The sequence below is a fragment of the Podarcis erhardii genome (assembly GCF_964252035.2).
Source record: "Podarcis erhardii genome assembly, chromosome: 7".
NCBI classification, from domain to species: domain Eukaryota; kingdom Metazoa; phylum Chordata; class Lepidosauria; order Squamata; family Lacertidae; genus Podarcis; species Podarcis erhardii.
This window is the reverse complement of record NC_138511.1, coordinates 59,816,850-59,844,608: the sequence shown is the minus strand read 5'-3', so window position 1 is coordinate 59,844,608 and position 27,759 is coordinate 59,816,850. Positions and strand designations below refer to the sequence as shown.

The window sequence follows — 27,759 nt, the reverse complement described above, 5'->3', positions numbered from 1 at the left end:
CTAGAGGGGCAAAATTAGGGGCTTGGGGTGGCAGCTGGAACGTGTGGCATTTAGAAAACCTACTTTAGCCCCCCCCCCAAAGGCGTTGGAGCCAGCTAGAGTTGTTTGATGCTATTCCTCAACCTGAACATCTTCCGGCCCAGTATTTATTTTATAAGACTTATACACTGCCTTTTTTGTGGAGGGAGGCAAATCAAAGGCAAAAATAGCAGAGGCTCACATGAACTCTGCACACACGGAGAAACAAGGCTTTGCCTGCCCACCCTCTGAGACTGAGAGCGCCTCACGAGCCTTCCTTTTGGACCTTCACTCTCTATGAGCAGCTCGTAGGCTCAAAGCACAACGCCTGCATTACATGTAATTACATAAAATACATTGGTTCTTAAGTCGCCTTCCCCCGCTTGGGACGCATGCGCATTGCGAAAGGAGCAGACAGCTTGGGTAAGGAAAGCGAGTTGTGTGGAGCTGACGCGCCTGCGCAGCCGGAGCTGGAAGGCCGTTGGCGGCGGTTGGGTTACCTCAGCAGTCAGTCAGTGGGTCGGTTGGTCGGGCCATCGGCCGCGCATGCGCTCTCTCCTCTCTCCGCCTCACTCCCCTTTCTCTCTGGTTTCACCTCAGAGGAGGCGCAGAGCCGAGCGGGCGACGCTGCCGCCGCTTTCTCCGGCCGTCCGCCTCTCCTTCGCGATGGGCTCAGAGAAGGACTCGGAGTCGCCGCGCTCTACCTCGATCCACGCGGCTGCCCCGCCGGCCAAATGCCCCAAGAGCGGCTCAGGACAAGCAGGAGGCGGCAGAGGCACCGGCGGCGGAGGAGGTGACGGCAACAGCGGCAGTAACAGCGGCACCAGCCGGGGCCGACGCCGCCTCCTCAGCTTCCAAAGCGTCTTCTCGGCCGCCGCCTCGGCCGCCTCGTCCTCAGCCTCCGGGGCCGGAGTCCGCCGCCGCCGGAAGGCCAAGGCCAAGCCAGAGCCGCCTCAAGCCAAGCCCGCCCCGGTGGTGGAGGCGGTGGCGGCGGCGGCGGCGATCGCCAGCCCCACCGCAGCATCAACCCAGGCCACTCCGCCGCCGCCCTCATCGCCGCCGCCGCCGCCACAGCCGCCTCCTGCTCCTTCGGCGGCGGTTACCGGGGAGGGCGATGCCGCCGCCGCCGCCGCCGCCTCGTCTTCGTCGTCGTCTTGTGGTGCGGAGTGCGAGGAGGGCGGCGAGGAGTCCTCCCCGTCGGAGCTGGAGTGCCCGCTGTGCCTGGTGCGGCAGCCGGCGGGCAACGCGCCGCGCCTCCTCTCCTGCCCGCACCGCTCGTGCCGCTCGTGCCTCCGCCAGTACCTGCGCATCGAGATCACCGAGTCGCGCGTCAACATCAGCTGCCCCGAGTGCAGCGAGCGCCTCAACCCGGCCGACATCCGCCTCCTGCTGCGCGACTCGCCCCACCTCGTCGCCAAGTATGAGGAGTTCATGCTCCGCCGCTGCCTGGCCGCCGACCCGGACTGCAGGTGGTGCCCGGCCCCGGACTGCGGGTGAGAGAGAGCAAAGGCAGGGGCAGGAGGAAGGACACGCTTAATAATAATAATAATAATAATAATAATAATAATAATAATAATAATAAAGTAAAAACAGCAGCTGCTACTTTGGTGGTCGTTATGGGAAGTAAATTGCTTTATCTGCATTAGCCTGCTGTGATCTTTACAACAACCCTGGAAAGGTTGGCCGGTTTGGATCTTGCCCCCATGTTACAGATAGGGGTGGGTGAGGTCCAGACAGCACCACCTACCGGGCTCTTGCCAGTGGGGGACATTAAACCTAAGAACAGCATGATTCAAAGCTGCTTAGTCCTGCACCAATTCAGAGCAAAAGCAAGCCAGTGCTTCGATTGGGGCCAGCCATGATTGGCAGGGTGTGTACCAGGTTTCAAGGTTCACAGAGGGGCATGCACTACTAGGGAGAGAACTCTTTTTAAAGGTCATGTCACAGAGCCCCAGCTAAAGTTTAAAGTTTAAAGGTGCAGGGGAGGTGCCTTTGCATTGACTAAATATTGTCTTTGTAGCCAAGCCAATGTTCTGTACCAGCTGAATACATGGTGCATTAGAGTGAAATGAGCAAAAATGGTATGTCACTCTGCCATCAACAGTTTACAGTTTAAAAGTGGATAGTTTAGAGAGAAAATGGCAAAGTGATGGAAATATAAGAAAAAGGGGTGTGAAGAGCATCCTCTGGCTTTTTTCTGTTGGGGATAAGGGCTTTGGGAATTAAGCCCAGAGGCTTTGTGGGAGAGGTGGTTTTTGCAGATTTTATATTCTTGTTTAGTTCACACACTGCTGCTTCATTTGGGAAATAGTGCATAATTGTGTCTATAGTTCATATCTCACCTGCCATGAACAGTCATAGCAAGCCATTTAGCTTTAGCCCCTTATCTGCAATAAAGTTAACATCATTATTTTATATTTTTCCCGACTTGTAGGAGTGTTTGAAAAACACTTGAACACTAAGAACATTGTATGCAGTAATAAGTATTGTATTTTTAACTACTGTTCACTTATTTTATTTTATTTTATTAAGTTTCTATCCTGCCCTTACTCTGAAAGGAGCCCAGACTGCTCCATGTTCCTATAGAAATTAAGTGTAGTACGGGGAATGTTGCTTCAACAATGGTGCCTCATCTGACTTTTTCTGTCCAGAGCAGTGGCGTAGCGTGGGGGGCGCAGGGGGGGCCGGCCGCACCGGGCTCAACATCTGGGGTTAGGGCAAATCCATGGGTTAGGGGGCGCAAATTACTTGCCTTGCCCCGGGTGCTGACAACCCACGCTACGCCACTGGTCCAGAGGGAGACAAGTAAGTGCCCTGTTCCCAAACTGCTCACACTGTCTCTTTCAATATCCTAGGGGAAATTGTGGCAAACAGCAAAAAAATTTAAGACTAAAGCATTGCTGATCAAGTGCATGCAGTGCACCAGCAGGACTATGTCCAGCAATGAAGTGTCAATTTGAATGCACTTAGCTTCTTCCAGTCATTCGCAGCCCTTATTAAAGGAGTTTCTCCAATCTCATTAAGGCAGCTACTTTTGCTGCCTAATGGTTATAATTTTGCAAAGGAATAGGTGTGAGTGAAAGTGAAAATGAAAACAAAACTTTCATTATCAGGTACTTTGGAAGTGCCAAAGATGTGCTAGAACCTGCATTAAGTATTTAAAAACCAGCAAATCAGTATATACATTCCCCATAGAATTGTAGTCTAAACCTTTAGAGGACCCAGGGAGCTGCATCTCTTGAGTAAACACTTTCTTTACAGGGCTTGGGTAATACTGAACACGGTCACAGTGTAGGAAGGGAAATAGGATGTATGTATAAGATCAGTTATCTTGGTGCAGACTGAAAACACGTGGAAGACACAAACTTTACAAGATCAGTATATCTTGTAAAGTTTGAGGTGTTTATTAAGGACTGTCTTTCCCTCTGTAAATGGAGGGCAACACATAAGTAATGGAGGGAAGCACATGTATGTGTAAACAAAACTAACTGCATTTAAAGGGCAGACTATAATGAAACAGTTCACTCTATGCTGTGGCTATCAAATCCTCAAGAGGAATTCTTATATGAAATGGAAATGCTATCTCAAACACTTTGTGTTGGCATGTAAAGATAAGCTGGGATCTCTGGGTTATTGTGGTTTAGCATGAACGAGTAGTACCTGCTGCTTGATTGATCCCACATTTCTCCTCCCCAGTACAAGGAGCATAAACAAACCTAAGAAACCATGAGTGGTGGTGGTTAGTAATAAACTGCCCTTCTTCAAAAGACCTTAACAAATCTTAAGCTGTGGTTTATTGTTACCTTGTAGACTATGCCTTGTTGGTCTCAGTAATAGAGGAGGGATGGCCCATCAAGAGGGAAGATAATGTGTCAGACAGCTGTGGAAAGTCCCAGTTTATGGTGATCTAGATACTCCCAAATCATTCTGTGGCTTGAATCCTTGGCAAGGACTGGCTGGTACTGCTGATGGTAGTTAATTAACTAGGTCCTGCAGTGAGGTGTGAATTGTACTTTGTGTCATTCCTGTCTACTTAGTTGCAGGTAGACTTTGCTCAGAATCGTTTTGTCAGTAAAATTTATTTTCCTGAGAATCTTGTTTAAGAATTAATAAATATTTATTGATGTGGGGTTGATGTTACAGATGAGGAGGAGTGGGTGATCCTTGGAAGTAGGGGCAAGGGGAGTTTGATTTGAAATTTTCTGATCACAAGTGCTGCATGTATTTCAGGTTTGTGGTGGAATTTTTTTTACTGAAAAGTTCCTGTTTCTAAAATGCCAGGGAATTGTGGGTCTTTCCCAGTCCCTCTGTATGCTGAGAAGTTCAGCAGCCTTAAGCTATCCTTTCACAATAGTGGAGGAAACTGTAAACAATGACTTTCAGTAAGAACAGAAACTTGCACATTCTGGTAAGAAAGCATTTTATGTATGGGGATGCAGGTGGTGAAATGTTGAATCATTGTGATTCAACATCCAGTTGGGTAACTGGGAAATGGCCTAGCCTTTGGCAGTTAGTCAGAATGAGATTTGAGTAAGTCTTGTTTTACTTTCACTTCTGTTTTCTTTTAAATCAGCCTCCCAATGTTTCTCTTAAGACAGCATGGAAAGTACAAGCAATGATTCTTTAAGTTGTCCTTTAGAACATTCATCTTAAAGCATGGGGTAAGGGAAGTTGTAATGTACTGGGCACTGCAGAATATTCTTGGAATTGTTGTAGTTGCTTCTGATTCTGTTGATTTCTGTCATGCATATGTTGTTGCTGGGCAGTCCCAAATTATGCTGTACTGCATAATTAGAGGAATTAGAGATCAAAAGAAGGTGGGCAAGCATACCACCCACATGGTAGCTCCACTAAATACTGTTGGGCAGTTTTTCTGCTTTGCTTAATTAGCAAGAATCTGGTTATCACTTAACTGTTTCCTCTATTCAACCGATGCAAAATTTATCAGATTTGATAGGAAACATAAAACAAGCTGATGGAACACCCTGCTCTTGGATAGATGCCGCCAACTTGCTTTATTTGAGATAGTGCTACTTCTGTGGCAGGGTTCTGAAGGTTAGTGTGCTATTTAACACTGAAATGAAATATATCCTATCTGGTTGCCTTGTATTCTAAGCTAATAGTTTGTACATAGAGACCCTGAAGACTACCCAGAAACATTCTGAAAGAAGCTTCAGCACTGTATCCTTTGTAACAAACTTGAGACACTGGCGGGTTTCATGATGTTCACTGTTGGAATCTAGATTTTGTTTTGTTAAAAAATACACTGTTCTTAAATTTGCAGAGGTTCGTTTAAAAATGAAATATCACCCCTGCCAAAAGTCTGGAAACAGGCAAGAGATAATGAACCAGACCTTTTCCACATTAAAGTGTTATGTTTTACATTTCTCTGTATATAATAACAATGTAAGAATGTAGCCCCCATTTGTAGTGCCTCATCACAATCCTGGATTTGCATGAAATCAGGGTGGGGTAAGGGACAAAGTTACAGGCAGGTTGCGCAGAAGGTTGCCATGGCGTGGTAGCAAAAAAAAAAAAAAAAAAAAAAAAAGAAAGAAAAGAAAAGAAAAGAAGAGAGGCATTATGAGGGGAAAATTGGTTTTAAACAATGGCAGAAGTTTGAGTAGAGTAGCAGGGGTGACACTGAGTGGGGCAAAGTGGCAGTTTAAAACAGGGTTTGAGTACACTGAGAAGGGAGTTTTGAAAGGCTTTGCTTTAGTTTTGTGCTGTTAGCTTCTGTGTTGTATGCATCTCTGCTTGTTCTCTTTCTTAAAACCGATTTGGTTTAAAACAAGCAAAAATCCTCAGTGGTCTTCCATTCTTGCTTTACTCAAACCTCTGCTGTTGTTTAAAATCACAACCACCCCCCCCCCAGGGTTACTCCACCACAGCTTTATTCAAACTTTTACCAGTTTAAAACAACCTCTTTTCCTCTTTCAGTATTTTTTCCTTGTTGCTGAACTCAAACTTCTCTCTCTTCCATTCCTCTGAGAAATAAAGGATGCTGAGCCCTCAAATATCCCACAGTAGCTTCACAGAATGTATGTCACTCCTGATACCATGTGTTGTCTTCAGCATGAAGTTCAGTGAAGATTCAGTGTAGTAATTTAGAAGAGTTAGTTTGTTAACAATCAGACATCTATATATGTACAACATCCTTTAAAACTGAACAGCCCAACTGACAGTCTTGGTTTTAAGATTCTACTCATTTTTAAAGTTACAGTAATGTATATCATCATGATGTGTGTCCACAAAGGGGGCTGCAGAATAGGGGAGTTAAGAAAGCATGCAAATGGTGATCTGTGTGCAAGGGAGAGTTGAGAAAAGTGAGGATGAGGGTGGAATAAAAAAGGGGGTGATGGTAAAAATAGGAGTGTAAAAGGGGTTGCAAAAAAGAGGTAGTAAGAGGCATGGGAATGGGGTTGAGGACTAAAGCAGAGTCATGAAAGGGTCTGCAGAATAGCAGGGAATAGCTTCATAATTGAGTGGAAGGTGAAAAAGGTGCTCAGTTGCTCTGTGTTGGAAGAGGAAGGTACCCGAGATTACCATGCGGTTGGTTTGTATGTAAGGGTATTGCACAAAAAAGAGGATGAGGCACAGACAAGGAGGTGAAGATGAAATGAGTTCAAAGTGAGTCTATAGAATAGAGAGAACTGGCATCAGAAATGGGGTTTGAGAGGTGAAAAGTAAGCTTTGGAATTGCATGGGGTGGGAAGGGGAAGCTCTAGGGCACGGGTCAGCAAACCTTTTCAGCTGTGGGCTGGTCCACTGTCCCTCAGACCTTGGGGGCTGGACTATATTGGGGGGGGGGAGAGAACAAATTCCTGTGCCCCACAAATAACCCAGAGATGCATTTTAAATAAAAGGACACATTCTACACGCTGATTCCCTGACCATCTGCAGGCTGGATTTAGAAGGCAATTGGGCTGGGTCCAGCCTCCAGGCCTTAGTTTGCCTACCCATGCCCTAACCGTTGCTTTTCCTTCCCCCTTTGCAATTGTTGAATCTTCATAGAATTTTCGGGAGGCAGGGAGAGATGGCGAAAGAGCACAGATCTACCCATGGGTAGGCAAACTAAGGCCTGGGGGCCAGATCCAGCCCAATCGCCTTCTAAATTCAGCCCATGGACAGTCCGTGTGTTTTTACAGCGTGTTTTTACATGAGTGGAATGTGTAATTTTTATTTAAAATGCATCTCCGGGTTATTTGTGGGGCATAGGAATTTGTTAACCCCCCCAGTATAGTCTGGCCCCCCACAAGGTCTGAGGGACAGTGGACCATCCCCCTGCTGAAAAAGTTTGCTGACCCCTGCTCTAGGGGGTTAATGTGGGGGTCTGTTAGGTGGGTTGGTGAGCAGCACAAGCAGGCAGTGCAGCTGCTAGTGCTAGTAATACCGTTAGAATACAGTATCAAAAAAATTGGTTGCACAAAATCCAGCTGCAGTTTTGCATATCACTTGCTTGAACAGCAGCTATCAATTTTTCACCTATCAGGTGGGGGATTTTATGTGTAAAAAACATTTGGAAGAGACAGTGGGATAGGGCATGTGCTCTGATGAATAGCTGTCACATTTACACAAAAGTCAATTGTACATGGTGCCAAGATAGCATATGTGCTGCCTGAAGTAGTACCTAAGAGCTGTCAGTAATCTGTGTGGGTTCAGAACGATGCATACGATTTCTTTCTCCCTGCTTCTCACATGTTTTGTAGAAAATCTTTGTCACATAGGTTTCATAGTTCAGTTTCTCTGTGAGACTGCAATAAAAGCATGTTCTGAGAAAAATAGCATGCAAAATCCTCATGGTTTCTGCATCCCACCCATGCTTCAAGCATCTTCCTAAATTGGCAAGCTTAGCTATTCTGCCTAGGGAGGTAAACTGCAGACATAACACAAGGGTGTGTTTCCATGGTAATGTTGGTCTTCTAGTGCACAGTTAGATCTGCATACAAATCTGGAACTACCTTTTTCATTGTAGTCAGCTTGTGCTGCTGTCTGACATTCGTTGCTTTGTATTTTTCCCTGAGGTTGAGGGGGAAATTTCAGGGCATTAAAATAAATTCATTGTGTTGGCAGAATTACCAGTAAATGAGTAGCATGTATTTAGCTCTCATTCAGTCAGTGGAAGTGAAAGGTGGTAGGCAGATTGGTACTTGAGGTCAAGGTAGAAGCAGGATTCTATATCAATTTTTATTGACTTGTATTGTATTATATATTATATTTATTATATTATATTATACTATACTATATTATATTTGTATACATACAGCTTTTTATTTATAAATTTGTGCACCTCAAAGCAGTTCAAAATATGCAAATAAATAAAATAAATAAATACAATTAACTGTTAAAATACTAGATAGTCATATCTTTTCAGCAGCTAGAACCCCAAAATATCTTAAGATTGGCTGTTGGAAAATGTCATGATAAACAGAATGGTCTTTAACTATCTGTGAAATTATCCTATCACCACTGCTCTCCTGATCTCCATGGGGAGCTTATTCCACAAAATGGGTGCCACAGTAGTTGTCCCTCCAGCCAACTAAGCAGTGCAGTCAGAAGTGCCCCACCCAAATAACACAGTGTCATTGATGGACTATAAAGAAAAGGGAGTCTTGAATATACTGTAATTGTTCCCAAGCTGTTTAGGGCTTCAGAGGTCAAAAACAACACTTAAAACTTTGTTCAGCAGCTAATGAACTGCCATTGCAGATCCCTCTTTATTGATGTTACATGTGTGCAGTAGGAAGCTTCAGCAACCTAGGTGCAGCTTCTAGACCAACCTCAAGGTTAGCCCACATAGAATGTGTTACAGTAACCCAATTGTAAGGTTACCAGCATGTTGATCACAGTAGCTGGGTACCCCTGTAATCATACTTAGCAGACCTGCCAGGCATTTCCTGCCACTGAGGTCACTTGGGCCTCCAGTGACAAAGATGGATTAAAGAGTACCCCCAAACTGTGCACTTGTCCTTCCAAAAGGAGTCCAACCCCATCTAGAACTGGCAGATTTCCCTATTTCCAAACTCAAAAACACCGACCCACAATGTACTTCATTAAGGATTCTGCCATGAGTCCTGTGGAGGTCTTGTGGAGTGCTTGGTCCAATCCAGATGAAAAATAAGAACTTGGGGAGTTGAAGTTTGGAAATATAGAGAAGGGTTCCAGTGGATTGTGGAAGATGAAATTGGGATCCCACGGAATTGAATCATAGAATTATAGAGTTGTAAGGGACCCTGAGAGTCATCTAGTCCAACCCCCTGTAATGCAGGAATCTCAACTAAAGGAGGGGGTAGTGACTGCACAGCTGGATTCAGGGGAGGGATCGAGTGGGTTGACAGAGATATGTTGTTCTTCTGTGGTAACAGCTGCCTCTAGTCAGACCTCTGCTATTGTGGAACCACCTCTGATGTTGCCTCCTGTTAGTGATGAGCTGCTGCCTTTTGGGGAGGCAACAGAGTAGGTTGGATGCGGAGCCAACTCCACTTCCGTCTTCAAGGGCATGGAGGTACTGGCACCTGCATGAACAAACCGCAGTTCCAACCCACTCAGGGGAATGCTAATTTGCTTGCTCACTCCAAAGACTCCAGCTCCTTACCACACACACTAAAAGCACCCCCCTCCTCAACAGGCTCATGGGGCATGCCGTTTGTTAGTTCAATGTGTTCACTTGTGCCTAGCCATGCATCTAAACCTTTCTTGTACCTTCTATACCCTGTAACCAGTGACTTCCTTATATAAAAATCTGCTTTACACTTTAAAAACTTTGGCAGAAACAAGAGGCTAGCAGCAAATGCCAGGATAGATTCAAATTCAGTTTCTGAAGGTCATGCATGACACTCACGACTCAAATGTAGTAGAGAAATAGAACTTGCCTCCAAACTTCAAATGACGACTCCTATGGCTATGTTTAGATGTTAAATAGCATTGGCAATAGAATAGTACCCTGCAGTAACCATAGCATAACTGCAAGGAAGCTGTGGAACCAACCCCATAGATAGGACCAGAACCACTGCAATATCGTGCCCTCAACAAAGCTGATCAGGAGGATACTATGACCTGAAGCCAGTCTGGAATGGCTCAAGATAATCAGTATCCTCCAATAAGCCTGTGTTAGGACTTCCACCATTCTTGATTTGGCTAAAAAGGGAGAACCTGTGTTCAGGAGGTAGTTAGTCATAAACCTTGGTTTGCAGGTAGGGCTTATTGAGGAGTGGTCACACAACACATCTTTAAGGTTGTCTGGCACTACCCCATTGCATAATGACACATTCACCAATCCCTGGACTTTCCTTGTCAGCCCATTCCTGCTAGCTTGAATTAGCCTTGATGGGCAAGGATATGGTAGGACAAACTGTTACAAATATCTTTTCTACATCCTCAGTCCTCTTTAGCTGAAACTGATCCTACAGGACTAAACCAGATGATGAGTTGGAAACCTCACCAATATCCTTTCTAACTTTGGTGTTCAGATCACTGTGGAGATGAATGCTTTTACCTTTACTTGGTGCCTAGCAAAATTATTACAGCAGGCCTCAGAGGGTCCCAGCCTACTTTTTGCTGGAGCAGGTTAAGTAAAGCACATGCCACTTTGAAAAGTTCTGCTGGACAGCTACTTGAGGACACAATGGTGGCAGCCAGTTAAGCCTTTGGTGCCTTCACCACCACACAATAGGCACAATTATGTTCAGTCACTCTCACATCACATCTTAGCCCAAATGTGCTTTACCTATCATCTGTTCTATGTCATTGTCTGAAATTCTGCAGAGAACCACAGTGTTACTCAGGCTCCACAGTGTCAGACAGAGGGCTTGGGGGCAATTTTGTTGATAGCCTGCTTCATCTCACCGTTCCACATCAAGACAGGAAACATTCCCAGAGCATTCAAGAATCAGTTGGATTCCATAAGTCTTCAATGGCAGACCATTCTGATAGACCCTTTATGCTTGCAGGGAGGGATTTTTGTCATGACACCAAATCTCGCAAAACAACATCAAGGCTTGCGTTACATGAAATACATTTGACAAACACACAAGACATAACCAGCTGTGCATTCACATAAACAATACTCCTATATATTCTTATCACAATATCAAATGTTTATCTTGCACATAAACAGCACACAAAGTGCAATAATATAGATGGAAGTCCCAATAAATCAGTTCATTCATAAAGACCAAATGTCTTCTAGTTTCTGTTCCACATATGTTCATAAAGTCCAAATTGGAGCCTACTACAGTTCCACAGTGTTGACAAGGATTTCCGGAATAATGCCTTGTTTCACTCTCATGGGCTTCATCAGTGGTACATGTTCATATGTAGTATATCAAAAGTCATGGAACTCGCCCTCCTGGGCTTCATCCGTTGTACATATTCTAAGTAATATAAATGAATATAATGTCGTAATTCAACATATTTTAACAAATTAAAATTATATAAACAATTGTGCTATAGAAGTACAAACCATATATGAAGTATCGAGATAATAGAACTTCTAACATAGTGGTTTCTGCAGTGAACAACAACTGTTACAATGTAAGATTATATAGACAGGCGCAGCAGTGATTTTAGTTACAGGTGACAGAAATCTGCAGCTGTGAGGTTTTCTTCTTAAAGTTACCCCTTTAAAACAACAAATGTAAAACAAACTTTATCCATAAACAGGTGTTATATATACAAGCATTAGTAATGACTTATAGAAAGCAACTATAATCAATTTCAGTATTCAAACCTGAGGGATGCAAAGAATCAAGTAGAAAAATAAATCTAGTTTCTTTCTGCATAAGAAATGACACCAAATCTCATCAAGAAATGATCTAACAGGAGCGCTATAACAATACCTTCACATCTCCAGACAATCTCTCTCACACCCTGTGGCAAAGACTGAAATCAAAGTTATATCCCATCTTGTATGTCAGGCCGTGCAAAAATATGCTGAGACAGCTTCATGGATGCAGTGGAGGCTGGTCAAGTAGAGGCAGATTAGGCATGAACTTTGAATTCTCTAGAACAGTCCTGGGGTTCACTAACACCACAGTCAAGGACACCTCCTTCAGCTGGGTCAGAGAAGCTGTTTGTTTAGCAGCAGGGTGGGTAGAACATCTGATAGCAACCCCAATCTATCTGGCCTAACAACAGGTGCAGGCCATCTAAGCCTGTTTCAATGGGGAGAAGTTCTCTGGTGAATGCAGTGATAGTTTATGAACCACAGTGACTCTCCTGCCTAGACCCACTAAAACCAAATGGTTATATAAAGACTGAGACTGCTCAGTAGGTGCTGAAAACTGATGGAGTGAGGGGAGATACCCAGAAAAAAGGGTGGGTGTAGGCATGTGAGCTGGAATGCATTGTATTGGAAAAGGGCCTGGCTTGCTGGCTGGAACCTTAAATAAAAGCACTTCAGTGTTTTGTTGCAGGTCCCACTTGTAGATTCTGTTCTCAATGTAGTTTTGGCTGTGGAAATGCGGGTAGTTAAGAGGCAAAACATGAATGGATTAAAGGAGTCTTGAGAATTAATTATTGGCTTCTGTACCTTCAAGACTGAAAGGTTTGTCATTAACACTATGTCATTGAACTTGATGTTATCAGCTGTCCTCTTGCTCTCCTTGTGAAAGATGATTCTTGTAGGACAGCAGTTGGCTTCCTGATAATGATGGGGTGGAATGGCTAGAGGGGGCTTAATTGCCCAGTGGGGGACTCAGTTTAGAAGAGCTGGGATAGTCAAAGCCTCTTTTCCCACCTGCTAGGAGATTATCAAACTGACAAAAAGGAAGTATAGATTCCCCAGCAGCTGCATACAAATTGTACAGCGCAGGGCCTCCCCTCAGAAGCAGCCCTGTCCTCCATGTAAGAACTATGGCTTTCTGGAATCACATCCACTAAAAAAAATGAATGTTACATTTAGAATAACTTGTGCAAGTTAAGTACATTGCAAAACAACAACAACAACAAAAAAAACCTAGACATGTTTTATTCTGGTTGCATGTTCTGCAGAATTTGATTGAGCTGGGGAAGTTGAAATTACCTGAATTTTGACAGTGCAGAATGAAGGGAAGCATGCTCTGTAGTCATGCATATTTCTGTTTCTCCTGATGAAACATAATTGTTTTTGTTGAGGACTTGCGTGAATTGAGGGTAGTCCATTTGATAACAGGTGGTGCCAGTTAATATATTTAAATCTGCCTCTCTGCTGGTACTGGGCATTATTGTATACTAGAAATATAAAGCGGTCCTACAGACGTACATGGACCTCATTTTCTGTCTTTTGAATCTGCATATTGGCACGTAGGTATGTGATGGTCACCTTTTCTAATTGTGCTACACTTGGGTAAAATGGTTTCTCCAGAGGTTGTGAATCATGTGGACTATTCCAGATTTCTCATGCTGCAAGATCTGAGAAATAGTCATGCAACCTGAATTATTTGGGAATTAATAGAAGAGTAACAAGGGTGATACTTCTGACCCTTACAAAATATGCAGACTACAGTGTTAGACAACCTCCTTGTGTCATTTTTTTGTGTATGGTGAGTAGCTTCTGTGACAAGGAATTGTTTTTTACCTCTCTTCTGACTTCTTTTTTGTGCTCGGGTAGAAATTGTTTGCCAATTGGTGCTTCTGTTTCCAAAGTACTAACTATAAGCCCATTAAGGGAGATGGGGAGAAAACTAACTTTATTATGACAGGCTTCTCATGGTTAGAGCTCTTAGAATGTTACACAAGCAAGTCAGTAAATGTTTTGTTCTCACCAAGGGAGAGAACAATATGTTAGATTGTAGATGTTCATTACTGTACATCGAATTACCTTAATTTTTGCTGAGATATAGGTAGTAAATCTGAGAAAGCTAAGTTAATTGTGACTGAGTAGGTTTCTACAGAAACAGTTGTCTGTGTGGCTTTACTGCACATAGTCCAGTTTTGTCAATACATGTCCCAAACAAAACACTGTCCTGCCATTTACTTTTTTGCTTAGTTATGCTGTTATTGCCTATGGATGTGCAAGCTGCCCCAAACTGACGTGTGAGAGAGAAGGCTGCCAGACTGAATTTTGCTATCACTGCAAGCAGATATGGCACCCAAACCAAACTTGCGACATGGCCCGCCAACAAAGAGCACAAACTCTGCGGGTACGGACAAAGCACACCTCAGGCCTCAGTTATGGACAAGAATCTGGACCAGGTATGTACCAGTGAGCTACTTGCCAGTTATTGCAGTTGTGTGTGAAGATCTCGGAAAGAGATTGACTTGATTAAATGTGACTTTTACCTTTGTATGGTAGCTAAATTTCAGCAATGTAAAAGGCAAAGGTTTATACACATACACATACACATACACATACACATACACATACACATACACATACACATACACATACACATACACATACACATACACATACACTCCTCTATCTAGGCAAGCAGGAAGCATCATTACAGTTCAAGGACACATTCTGGACAGGCAAAACTACTTGAGGAGAATAAGGGATGTGGCCTGAGAAGAATCTCAAGGTTGGATAGAGAGGCCTTGAGGGATGCTTTTAGCACCGAGTTCTAAGATTCCACACCTCTGTTTTAAAGTACCCACTTGCTTCAAGTGAGTTATAAAACTTTTACCTCAGACATAACATAACTATTGAACATAACTAGTTCAAATCAAATGTCATTCTTCAAATTGCATGCTGGCAACAGCAGTGTGTTTTGGTGGAGTTGGGAACATAGAAAGCTGCTTTCTGCTAGGTCAAACTGTTTCTCCATCTAGCCCAGTGTTGTTTAATCTGACTGGCAGTGGCTCTCCAAGGTCTCAGGCAGAGGTCTTTCCCCATCACTTGATATAACTAGAGATGCCGGGGACTGAATTTGGGACCTCCTGAATTTAAAGGACTTGCAGTAATAATGAGCTATGATCCTATGCAGCCTTATTAAAAATATCAGGGATGAATTACTTGTCAGGCCCAGGATACTCTTACCCTTTTAAACTAAGAATGAGTTTCTCAGGCAATAACCTTACCAAGTGACTTTCAGACATTCATTCTCAGTCCGCCCCCTGCCTTTATGACAGGATTGTGGTAAGGATAAAATGGGGGTGGAAGGGAGGAGCATATTCTCTCTTGAACTCCTTGAAGGAAAGGTGAGATTTAAATTTGGTAAATAAGTGAGTCAGGCCATGGTCCTAAGCACAGTCAATTGAATTAGAAACAATGAGGTTTTTGAATCTTGACCTGCCATGTGATTTAAACACTTTTTTTCATTCAAAGGAGGATGGGCTGGAAGAGTAAGACTGTGGTGGTTCTTTCACCTTCTTTCTTACAATGGAAGATCTCAAAGATTTATAATAATAATAATAATAATAATAATAATAATAATAATAATAATAATTTATTATTTATACCCCGCCTATCTGGCTGAGTTTCCCCAGCCACTCTGGGCGGCTCCCAATCAGTATTAAAAACAATACAGCATTACATATTAAAAACATCCCTGAACAGGGCTGCCTTAAGATGTCTTGGGACAATTCCTTCTTGGGATTTATTTAGGTGCACAAAATTTGACTGGGTTCTCCTTTTCAATTCCATAGCAGATGACATCAAGCCATGTCCACGTTGCAGTGCCTACATCATCAAGATGAATGATGGCAGCTGTAATCACATGACTTGTGCTGTATGTGGCTGTGAATTCTGCTGGCTTTGTATGAAGGAAATTTCTGATTTGCATTACCTCAGGTAAGTTGGAGGGTAAAATGCCCTCAAGCTGCTCTACCTTGCTAGAGCTATGTTGCTGTGGTCCAAAACCTTTACTACTCAAAAGATACTGTGCTGTGGGAGTATCAAAACAGATAAAATATTGATTTGTGTTCTTATACTTAGAAATGTAGACTGATGGACTTAAAATTGATTGGAGATGGCCTTAGAACCCTTCCCAATTTCATGGGCAGCAGCACTTGCTTCTCTAAGAGCGTTCTGTCATTTTTGCTCCTTGGCATTGTGTTAAAACACACCTGAATGCTCCAGGCCAGCAAACTGCTAAAATATTTGGCTTTTATAGAGGTGGGCACACTTGCTGATGATAAATTAAGCAAGGGCATTTGATTAGCAGCCCCTGTCTGCTATTTAGCCTCTTAATTCCTGTGGAAGCAGTAAGGATGCGCTTAGTTTTTCACACATGATTTCTCCATCTTGGCTTTATTTCTGTTAAACAAATCATGACATGGTGTAATATGTCATGTATTGTTGTTTATCTGAGGTTGTTTTTACCTAATTTTAAGACCTGTTAAGGAACAAATGATTGCTATTATGTCCTGATATGTAAAGCCACAGAATTCAAAGGAGGTGCACTTTCTTTTACCCATGACTATACATGGATCAGCTGCAGGGGTGGGGGGCTGTGTACTGTGTACATACAAGTGTGTGCGTATTATGTGTCTGTGAGAAAGTGTGCCCTCCCCCCCCCCCCACTGCTGGCATGTGGCCCTTGGAGGGTTGGCAGCGAGGGAATGCATGCCTCAGAGCAGCATTCGAAACTCCCATTGTTCTAGGCACGTTTTGCGACAGGGAATTTCATTAGCGAGAGCAGTTTCTGAGCCTAAGATTTCAGATTAAAATTGCACAGTGGAAGGAAAGGAGGACTTTTTTCTGCCTCCCCATTTCCAGCCACTCTCTGAAGACTGGAAAAGAAACCCTCTTAAGCATATTAGAGGGGTGGGCAGGGGAAGAATGGCTTTGTTTTTTGAGGTCTTCAGATGAGGACTAGACCATGTGAAAAATGAACATAAGACTTTTAGCTGCAGTTCATTCATTTTCATTTTTGTATTCTTGTTATTAAAAAAGTGCACCTAGATATTCTGTTGTTGTGTGCATAACCTAGATTTAAGGTGCCATTTAGCTCCTAGCTTTCATATCTCAGTTTCTAACGCTGCCGCAGGGTCGAAACAGTTCCCCATCTGTGCTGTAGACACACCTTTAGCTACTTGGACAGGAAGAGGAGGGGAGAGGTTTGGTAGAACCTTTGTGGGCAGGTGTCTGCCTTCCCCCCATTTTTGAATCTTGTTCCTGACCAAATATAAAATCTCTTGCAGCCCTTCTGGTTGCACATTCTGGGGCAAGAAGCCATGGAGTCGTAAAAAGAAGATTCTCTGGCAGCTCGGAACATTGATTGGTGCCCCAGTGGGTATTTCCCTCATTGCTGGCATTGCCATTCCAGCCATGGTCATTGGAATCCCGGTTTATGTTGGGAGAAAGGTAAGAATAATAACTGTATACGCTGAATTAAATCCAACTACAAGGCTGATGGTTTTTTTGCAGGGGGGAGGTGAGGTGCAGAAGTGGTGGTGGTTCCCCTGATAGTTAAGAGGGACCATACAATATATTACACCATACCTTTGAATATCAATCATTGGTAATGACAGTGGAGGAGGGCTTTTGTACACATAGCTGTTTGTGGACTTCCCATTGGCATCTGGTTGGCTACTGAGAAACAAGATGCTGGAGTAGAAGGGCCTATAGTTAGATCCAGGAGGCTACTCTTAGGTTGGAGGTGGAGAGATCTCAGTGATAATTTAAGTTTGCATTGTGGGACCTGGGGTGGGTAATCTTTCCTTAGAACACGTGTGTGGCCAGCCCAACTGCATATTGCCTGCGGCTTTGCATGCCTAGTAAGTTTCATTGAAGTTGCTGCTGATTTTGTGGCATTGATTCTTGTTGATGGTCCGTGCTCTGATTTCTGCCAGCCTGTCCAGTTATGGACAGAGTGAGACTTCCACCTCTAGAGAGTCCTTCAGCCTCTCTTCTTTTTTTCTGGAGAATCCATGTCTGCTATAAACTGTTAAGAGCTACAATAGGTAACATCTTCCTAGAATGCCATTCTTCTTTGTGTTGCAAGGCCTGTTTTTATCCTTGATTCTTCTTATATCAGATTCATAGCAGGTATGAGGGGAAAAAAACCTCTAAGCACAAGAGGAACCTGGCCATCACTGGTGGAGTAACCTTATCTGTGATTGCATCGCCTGTCATTGCTGCTGTCAGTGTAGGTAAGTAGATGAGTTCTGTGTTAGAAAGCACAGTCTGACAGTGGCGTCAAGAATTTCCAAACCCCAACACTCCTTAGATGGGTTATAATTTAATTACATGGAACACATATATTTCAGTTCAGGATGCAATGCAGTGCCTTTGCAGAGCATCTGCAGAACTTGGGATGGGTGGTGGTGGTCAATGTTCATGCTTTGCGGAGTGGTGGTGAATTCCTTTCTGCTCAATAATCTTCTGGCATTGTGGAAGTGGTACAGCCAAGGACTTCCTTTGAGAGAGCTCAGGAAAACAAAACTATCTTTCTCCTCCCTGTCCCTATATAGTTATGGAGTTTTCTATCACTTATATTAATGTTGCCATGCACCACCTCTGTTTTCTATAGCAGGGGCAGTCAACATGATGCCCTCCAGCTTTTGTAGTACCACAGCATCTTTTACAATAAGCCACACTGAATGAGGTTGAACGTTGTCACTCTCTTCTTTGCTTGAAATAATAACTCAATAAAAAGTTGTGTGTCTTTCCTTGAAAATGAGCCTTGGTCAATACCTTCCCTAATATTACTTAAATAGGCAACTGTGTCCAAGCAACAGAGCATGCTTTCAAAAAGAAGCAGCCCTGCTTCCTTTATCCATGCCCAGTGGATTTATATGGTTTCTTTTGCTGATACCCTTGATATGGTTTCCATTAATAGATCTAGAGGATGTTTGCTTTTACATTAATATCAACTGCAACTCTTGTCGTGATTCGCAATACCTGCTACTGGTATTATGTGCTATCTCTACAGCGCTAAGAGTCTTTTCACTGTGCCCAGAACAACAAGTACAGATGCTTCCATTTCTAATCTGACATAGGGTGAGAAGAATATCAGAACTCTTCACCATACTTTACAGTCTCTTGATCTCACAGTTTAGTAGATACATCCCAACCAAATAACCTCCAAGGAACTAAACTTGATATTTTTGAATGAACAGAACCCTTCCACTTGGAGGTCTTCTTATGCAAAATGGATAGACTTTTGTATATTTACTACTTCTTAAAGTTTAGACCCTGTGTCATATTTAATGTTTGATATTTTCCCTCTGGACCCATGTTCCTCCACCTCAGTCCTGCCATAGATCAGCATTTTCTCACTCTTTAACAATTATGTTTTTAAAAGAATTTTATTTATCCCTGTTCTCTTGCTAAGCTTTGCCTTTCACGAGGACAAGGTGATTTGTCAACTGGACCTCACCTTTAATTGAAATCTATTTCCTGTTTTTACCTTAGTCGAGATATAAAATCATTCATCTCCCTGCCTCCCCCACCCACAATGACAGGAAGTTTGCTTTGCACACACTGGTGTCAGTTTCATAATTGTCTTCTATCTTCATAGAATCAAGGATTTTTGCTAGAATAAAATGTTTGTTGTGACTTAGTGCAAAGGCAAACTGGTTTCAAAGCTCTCTTGTTTGGTTGTTTCAACTTTCATGCTTTGCTAGTTGGTCAAACAGCCTATAATCACAAATCTCAAGTGAGAAATGGCTACTTTCTCAGCATATCCTGGGTGTCTCTGTTATACTACAAAGCTCCCACTATGCTCACTTAATCCTTGATGTGAAAGTTTGTGCTGGTACTGCAGTTGAAAGAGACATTCTCCTGAGGTTTTCAATCACTCAGTTATGGAATAGCACACAAACTGCAAGAAAGAAAGGCAAGCTACTTACATGTTACTGCTGTTCTTCTAGTAGCCATCTGTGTAATCTATGCAAACTACTTTTCTCTCCGGTTGATAGTGTTCTTAGTCTCTGACTAAGCACTTTCATGGTGGTAAGAAGATAACTGAGCGAGATGTCACTCATCCTGTCCTTGAAGAATGTGCAGAGAGGACATGTACCTGTATTTGTAGGATTCTGGTTTCCTACTAACTTATTCTTTTTTTCCAGGTATTGGAGTCCCTATTATGTTGGCATATGTCTATGGAGTCGTGCCAATTTCTTTGTGTCGTGGTGGTGGTTGTGGAGTTAGCACAGCCAATGGGAAAGGAGTCAAAATCGAGTTTGATGAAGATGATGGGCCAATTACAGGTAAAGAAGTAACTGTGTTTTTAATCTTATTGGGGAAAAACAACTAGGACTGTGCTTAACAGCTGTATCCAGGGGCAAGTGGAAGGGTTAGATAATTGATGGGGTGAACTTGTAAGGTCAGTTTGATTTTCTTTCTCTTACTTGCTAACATTACAAACACATTACTTTGTACATATTTTTCACTTGCTGCTCCAAACTGATAGGGACAAAAATATTTAAAACTACTAGATTCATTCAGCTTCATTGTTTTGCTTCCAGGTATGCTAGTTTACATAGAACTTAATTGGCTAATGTAGGAATGCTGCTGTCAAGTCACCTTTTGTGTTATGTTCCTTCTTATATTTTTCATGGTCTCTAGTGGCGGATGCTTGGAGGGCTCTGAAGAATCCCAGCATTGGGGAAAGCAGCATTGAAGGCCTTACCAGTGTGCTGAGCACCAGTGGGAGCCCTACTGATGGGCTCAGTGTCATGCAGGGCAACTACAGTGAGACAGCCAGCTTTGCTGCGCTCTCAGGGGGCACCCTGAGCGGTGGAGTCCTCTTGGGAGGGAAAGGAAAGTACAGCAGGTAATTAAAAGTTCATTTAGGCTACAGCACCTGTGTGTGATATCATGGGTTTGAGACTCAGTCATAAGTAAACCTAGTTTGCTTGTATTGCACAACCCCAAGCTAGGTGTTCCCATGCAAGAATGTCTCCTGTTATTACTTCATGGTTCTTTTAGATTAGAAATAAAAATGAATTGGGTTAAGTCTTTTCTGTCCTTTCGTCATGCATTGTCTTGCATGCTTTAACATCCCATAGACACAGTGACAAGAAAGTTTGCCTCCTGAATCATAAGGTCATAAGGTCTGTTCCTCTGATTCAGTGTCTGAAATAGGCAGCTGTGTAATCAAATCTCTATCCAGCACCAAATATACAGCCGAGAATTTGACTGTAGAATGTATGGGAACGTGCTACACAGGAACTGTTAGTCATGACCTCAGACATGACCTAATCCTGTTCTAGAGAAAAACAGGCAAAGCAAAATTCAGTAAAATAAGTTGTTGCTTAAAACTGAATCACTTTATGCTTAATTCTTGTGAATTAAATAACTCCTTTGTGTAGTCAAACATCAAGTGAGGTGGGAGAGCTACATTAGTATAAAGAACCTAATAAATTCCTGTCCCTTGCCCAGGCTGGAAGTGCAGGCTGATGTCCAGAAAGAGATTTTCCCGAAGGACTCGGTCAGCCTTGGAGCCATCAGTGACAATGCCAGCACGCGAGCTATGGCAGGCTCCATCATTAGTTCTTACAATCCCCAAGACAGGTATGTTAATGCAGTTAGTTTGTGTTTGTAATGGGGTCAGTGGTCTCTGAAGAAAGCCCATCATTTTTGTTCTGATCTTGTCAACAGACGTTGGCAGGAGGTCACCATAACTTGTTTTCTATGGAAAACTTCATTTAGTGAGAAGAGCCTTTTCTTGTATGGCAGATTTGGATGGAAAGTTGGATGAATGTGGCTTGGTGTGGACTTTGTTGACTATCATTCTCTGCAGATCATTCAGAAGTATTTACCGTATTTTTCGCCCCATAGGACGCACCGGCCCATAGGACGCACCAAGTTTTTTTGGGGGGAAATAAAGAAAAAAAAATTTATTTCCCCCCCAAGCGCTTGTGGGGCCTGCAGCGGGGAGAAGCGCTCTTCTCCCCGCCGCCCGCCTGCAGACCAGGTCCGGGGACAGCGGGAGGACGCGCTGCGCCTCCCAACTGTCCCTGGAGCTTGCGGGGCAGGCAGCGGGGAGAAGCGCTCTTCTCCCCCCCCCCCGCCCGCCTGCAGACCAGGTCCGGGGACAGAGGGAGGAGGCGCTGCGCCTCCCAGCTGTCCCTGGAGCTTGCGGGGCAGGCAGCGAGGAGAAGCGCTCTTCTCCCCCCCCCCCGCCCACCTGCAGATCAGGTCCGGGGACAGCGGGAGGACGTGCTGCGCCTCCCAGCTGTCCCCGGAACTTGCGGGGCTGGCGGCCGGGAGAAGCACGCGTCTCCCTGCCGTCAGCCTCCAAACCACATCGGGAGACAGCGGGATGGCGGCGTTCCGCCTCCCCGCTGTCCCCCGACCTTGTGGGACTGGCGCTGCGGCTCTCCTGAAGCCTGGAGAGCGAGAGGGGTCGGTGCGCACCGACCCCTCTCGCTCTCCAGGCTTCAGCGAAAGCCTGCATTCGCCCCATAGGACGCACATGCATTTCCCCTTCATTATTGGAGGGGAAAAAGTGCGTCCTATAGGGCGAAAAATACGGTAGCTACAGGGGCTGATTAATGTGTAGTGAAAACTTAACTGGAAGCTTAAGACATAAGAATACAAATACTAGATACTTCATTATTCTGCGACTAACTTAAAGAGTAAATTTTCAGATACAGTGGACCCTCAGGATATGTACTTAATTCGTTCCAGGGGTCCGTACGTACCCCGAAAAGTCTGCAACATGAGGTGCCACTTCTGCACACACACGCGGCGCCATAGAGCGCTTCTGTGCATGCGCACACGGCGAAACCTGGAAGTTTACATTTCCAGGTTTGCCATGTTCGCAACCCAAACGTTATGTAATGTAACCTGAGGGTCCACTGTACCTCTCTTGCCACTTTGTTTCAGCTAACATATTTCTATGTGCTCTCAGTGTACTTCAACTGTTGCCTGCTCTTATAGGCTTGCAGCACCTAGTTGGAAGCAACAACTTTTGCATAAAGTTATGTGGAATGTTTTCAGGATTCTTCAGTTCTGTGTGTGACCTAGAATCAGGGAAGGCTGCTGAAACTCAGGATGACAGTTCAAATCACTTGCAGGAGTTAGCCATCTCATTATTTTGAATTGGTTGTACCGCTGTTGCAGGCTGCAAGAGTGAGGTTCAGAACAGGACTAGATGAGCCTTTGGCTTGATCCAGCAGGGTTGCACTTTGTCAGTGTTTAAAAAACATCTGTCTGTTTATGTGTCTAAGTGTGTGTTTTTGTGCACACATATGGACCCACATTGGAGCAGTGACTTAATGTTGTTGATGTTAACATTTTGGGTTTTTTCTAGCCACAGGCTCAGGTAGTGCACACATCAGGGATACATAGCAATATGTTGTGGGGCCTTGTTCATGTATTATACTGTTTATTTTGTAGTAGGTTTTAAAAAACTATATTAGAAATGTTAGCTTGCCAGAACTTCAGAATTGCAATAAATAGTTCTGAAATAAAAGTTGTCTCCTAGAACTCACATGGGCTCCTCCTTCCACAGAGAGTGTAATAATATGGAGATCCAGGTGGACATAGAGACAAAGCCGAGCCATTACCAGCTTGTTAGTGGGAGCAGCACAGAGGATTCTCTCCATGTTCACACTCAGATGGCAGAGAATGAGGAGGAGGAAGCAGAAGAAGAGCAGGAGCAGATGTGCAACCACCAAAGCTGTGAGCAAAAAGACTGCATTGCTAGCAAAACCTGGGACATCACTCTAGCACAGCCTGAAAGCATCCGAAGTGACTTGGAGAGCTCAGACAGTCAGTCGGACGATGTGCCTGACATTACCTCTGATGAATGTGATTCCCCCTATCCCCAGACTGCTGCCTGCCTGCATCCCCCAAACGCCAGAGGTGCTGAGAGCCCAAGTGCCCATATTGGCCAGTGTGCCCAAGCAGAAGGGCACAGGCCAGAGGAGAGAGTCTCTACGCTGGAGTGCATTGAGGCCCGAGTATGAGGCCGCTCTCTCCTGAGAAGAAGCACACTGATTGTTACTGCCTCTACTATGGTGAGGGCCACCCAGGAGTGGGGGTGATTATGTCATTGTTGGCTTTTGTTTCTGATTCCCCAGACTGCTGCCCTAACCTGACTGGGGAAATGGCATTTCTTACACGATAATAAACCCTTGATCTCTCTCTTTTTTTTAATTTATTGGTTCAAGCGCTTGGTGATGCTCTGTGAGTTGTGTAAGAGTGTACATAAAAGTGTGCGTGTACATCGTATGTCTGCCAAACATACGCCTAAAGAACGCCTTTAATAAAGATTCCTGTTGCCATTCATAGTGGATCCTGTCCTCCCTTTTCATAGGACTAGTATGTTCTTCTGAATTTTCCTTGTTGCGCTCCTGCCTTGGTAAAGCTTGTTCCTTGCCCTAAAATATAAGTGATGTACCTCTAACTCAGTCTGATTAGTGCTGTTGTGTAGAAGCCTGGGTGTGGCACACATACTTCCAACAAGAGTAAGGTGAAAGTTTGAATTTGCTGCCCTCCAGAGGCTGCTTGAGTCCCTGCAGTTGCAAGTTTGCTTTGCATCATGACAGAGCACTCAGTGATACTGTGGTGTTGAATGCTCTGAGACTATTGAAGTGATAAGGACACTTGACAACAATACACTTCATTTAGGAGGCATAGCCTGAAGGAAATGAGTCCAGAGGAAAGCTTGATGCAGCTTGCAACTGGAGTGTGGCAAGTGACTGGAGGGCTGAAGTGGAACAGATGTATGTCATGTAGCAATAGCCCCACTGGGTACCCCCACATTGTATAACAGGAATGAGTGTAAAAGGCTGTGAAAGATAGCAGAAGCATAAAGGTGAAGGAGGCTCTTCGGGAAATTTTATTTATTTATTTATTTATTTATTTATTTGACTCTTTCACATCCTGTTAGTCCTTGTATAAGCAGCTTTGCTTTTCTGTGCGCACATGCACATCCACCCACACACCCTTAACCCTTCATGCAGAGGTGTTTAGAGTGAAAGCCTCTCAGAGGGCAAAGTGGAGATCCAAATATGTAGGAATACTATGTGGTACAATTCCCTCAAGCCTTTGTGGGTTTGTTTTGCGTATTTGAAAGCTCCCCAGTGTCACACATTTCCTGCATGTAGAAAGTGGAAACTTTCTCCTGATAACACTAGCTTTCATGTTTGGGATGTTATATGTATTAAAAATGTGACAACTACATTCATTCTGAAGTGGTATAGGTCCTGAGGATCCAGTACTATGTACTTGCTCTGACTTAACTGTTCAGCAGTTCACTGTTCAGTAACCAAAACCGAGTTTCCCATTCTCTTTGCCCGGGCAGTTTCTGGTATCTGGTATACAAAGTGTTGTGTGCACAGGACAAGACACCTGCACCCGGCCTGAAGCCTGCATCCTCCTTGCACTCCAGTTCAAGGGCTAGTTGTGAATGCTGCCTCCACAATACAAAATTCATGACTGAAGCACTTTACAGCCAAATTTTCCTACACTTCTATTCTTGTAGCCTTATGCAAGATGCCCAACTGTTAAACTGCTGTTTGAATTTCTAAATATTTCAGCATTTTTCTCCTTAATGAGCTCTGGAGCAGAGCAGTTAAAACAAGTGCAATCAAGGAGAGGAAATAGCTGTCATTACTGCTCCATTCTAAAATTAGAAAGAGAAGGAGCAGCAGTACAGAGCAGCACCAGTTTGGTAGTCCTGTGCAGAAATGGATGGGGTGCTATCTGAGTTCAACCTAGTAATGAATGACTGTCAGGATACTGGCGATGTGAATAATTGACTGTGTGTGTCCCTGACATACCACTGATGGTGGCATGTAGAAGATAATACAGAAGTTACAATGAAAGTTCTCAAAAAACCAACACACAGCTGGAATACTGATAGGAGCCCCATGCGTGGTGAGAGAATAAGGCACAGGATCTGTACTGCTAGACCAGTCCCTATCTATCTCCCACAGTGGTGACCAAATCTTTCTAGGAAGTTCACAAGCAGGGCATGACAGAGAATGATCCTGTGTTAATGCATTTTTATCCTGCTCTTCACCCCAAAAAGGCTCCCTGAGCACTTAAGAAATGTTAGTCCCTGCCCCCAGGCTTGCAGTCTCAATACATGACTCAAAAGGAAAACAGACTGGGAAGGAGGATGGAAAAAAGTAAACTCAGGTGCTATTTATTCCTTAACTGATCAGCTAAAATGAAAATATTTCAAGGAGAAGAGGAGCCAAAAGTTGCTTGTCTTCCAGTAATGCTGGTTGAGAAGCTCCACAGTCCCATCTCACTTCTACAGCCTGGTGGAATGGTTGCTATAGATAACAGCTGAAGGAGGAGCCTGACGGAGCTAATCTTCAAGCAGAGTGGACAGAGGGGCCCTGCAATCCCATCTCTCTCTCCCCCCCCCCCACCTTCCCTGCTGCTGAATGACTGTATGTGCTGGTAGTGAATAGCCTCTGAACATGGTATTAACATAACTATGGATGTAGGAAATTTGGAGACTCCCTGAGTATAATGTCAAAATACCCTTGACCTTCAGTAGCTCCCACCAAAAAATCCTATTGAAGCACTCTGATTACCTTGTGTTTAAGAAGGAATCTCCCTCCAGCCCAGACTGGTTATGATACTGGGATGTGCATGTGGTGATGTTGTGCTTTCATTTTCCTTGCAATGCAGCTTCACTTGCTCTAGTGAGTCCTCTGAAACTAGGCCTCTGTGAGTACCTGAAATTTCTCTGCTTGTGATTTGGATTGCCTGGAGATCTGAGGGAGACCTTGGGGAATGGATGACACTTGGAACTAGGCATTTTGGTCCTTCTCTGCTCTATGAGTCTGTTCTGTCTCTTTCTGTTGTGTGATGTGAAAAATTGGCAACCTCTTGAGGTTTCTGTTACAGCTTAATAGCTGAAGGCACTTAGCTGGTGGGTGTTGATAGTATAACTGATTATCCCAGAATCTGCAGTGCAAGCCAGACTCTCCTATTGGTGAATGAGATAGAAAAGTTAAAAGCCATGCAGCAAAGGAAGAAAACAAGGGGTGTAGTTCAGTAGCAGAGCACCTGCTTGCATGCAGAAGATCCCAGGTTCAACCCATTGCATTTTCAGGTGGTGTAGGGAAATGTCCCTTGTCTGAAACCTGGAGAGCCAGTCACTGCTGACAACGCTGAATTAGCTGGGCCTATATTCTGATTCCAGATAAGGCAGCTTCCTATATGTTCCTAAGTAGTTTGCTCTCTCTTCACTCACCTCAGTCTGGAATTGGGTAAAAGAGACATACAGACAGGGCAGATGAGTTCAGGTTCTAACAACAACAACAACAACAACAACAAAATTTATTATTTATGCCCCACCTACCTGGCTGGGTTTCCCCAGCCACTCTTGGCTGCTCCAAACACAATATTAAAAACACAACAAAACATCAAACATTAAAATCTTTCCTAAACAGGGCTGCCTTCAGATGTCTTCTAAAAGTCAGATAGTTGTTTATTTCCTTGACATCTGATGGGAGGGCGTTCCACAGGGCGAGTGTCACTACCAAGAAGGCCCTCTGCCTGGTATACTGGGCCGATGCCATTTAGGGCTTTAAAGGTCAGCACCAACACTTTGAATTGTGCTCGGAAACGTACTTGGAGCCAATTGGCTGACAAAGAGAAGTCTTCAACCAAGCCTTTGGCTGATAAACATACTATATCCGTTTAAATGTGGGGATTTTTTTGTGGGGGGAGGTATTGGGTTGTTTTTGTTTTTATTATGTATTTTGTGTTTTTATCTTGTATTTTTATGCTGTGAAGTGCCCTGAGATCTCCAGATGGAGGGTGATATAAAATTAGATAGCTAGCCAGTCAGCCAATCTTAGGAAATTACCAGAGCACACTTGTTGTTGGTGGTATGGCTCACGTTGCCTTAGAAGAGCACCACATGTGTGCCTGCTTGCTCCTCGCCCTTCCTGTAT

The 27,759-nt window shown here is 43.9% G+C and overlaps 1 protein-coding gene across 2 annotated transcripts; it reads left to right on the top strand.

The window, feature by feature from the left end:
* Positions 1 to 430: 430 nt before the first annotated feature.
* Positions 431 to 24,124, top strand: RNF19B (ring finger protein 19B). 2 transcript variants are annotated; one of them, XM_081870381.1, is made up of 9 exons: positions 431 to 1,511; positions 13,985 to 14,190; positions 15,589 to 15,730; positions 17,083 to 17,245; positions 17,919 to 18,033; positions 19,954 to 20,094; positions 20,453 to 20,660; positions 21,269 to 21,400; positions 23,346 to 24,124. In XM_081870381.1, the coding sequence occupies exons 1-9, from the start codon at positions 565 to 567 to the stop codon at positions 23,800 to 23,802; spliced, it is 2,511 nt and encodes an 836-aa protein (XP_081726507.1). In that variant the 5' UTR covers positions 431 to 564; the 3' UTR covers positions 23,803 to 24,124. The 2 variants fall into 2 exon arrangements, with proteins under 2 accessions (XP_081726507.1, XP_081726506.1); XM_081870380.1 differs by having other exon boundaries at positions 15,586 to 15,730.
* The last annotated feature ends 3,635 nt before the right edge of the window (positions 24,125 to 27,759 follow it).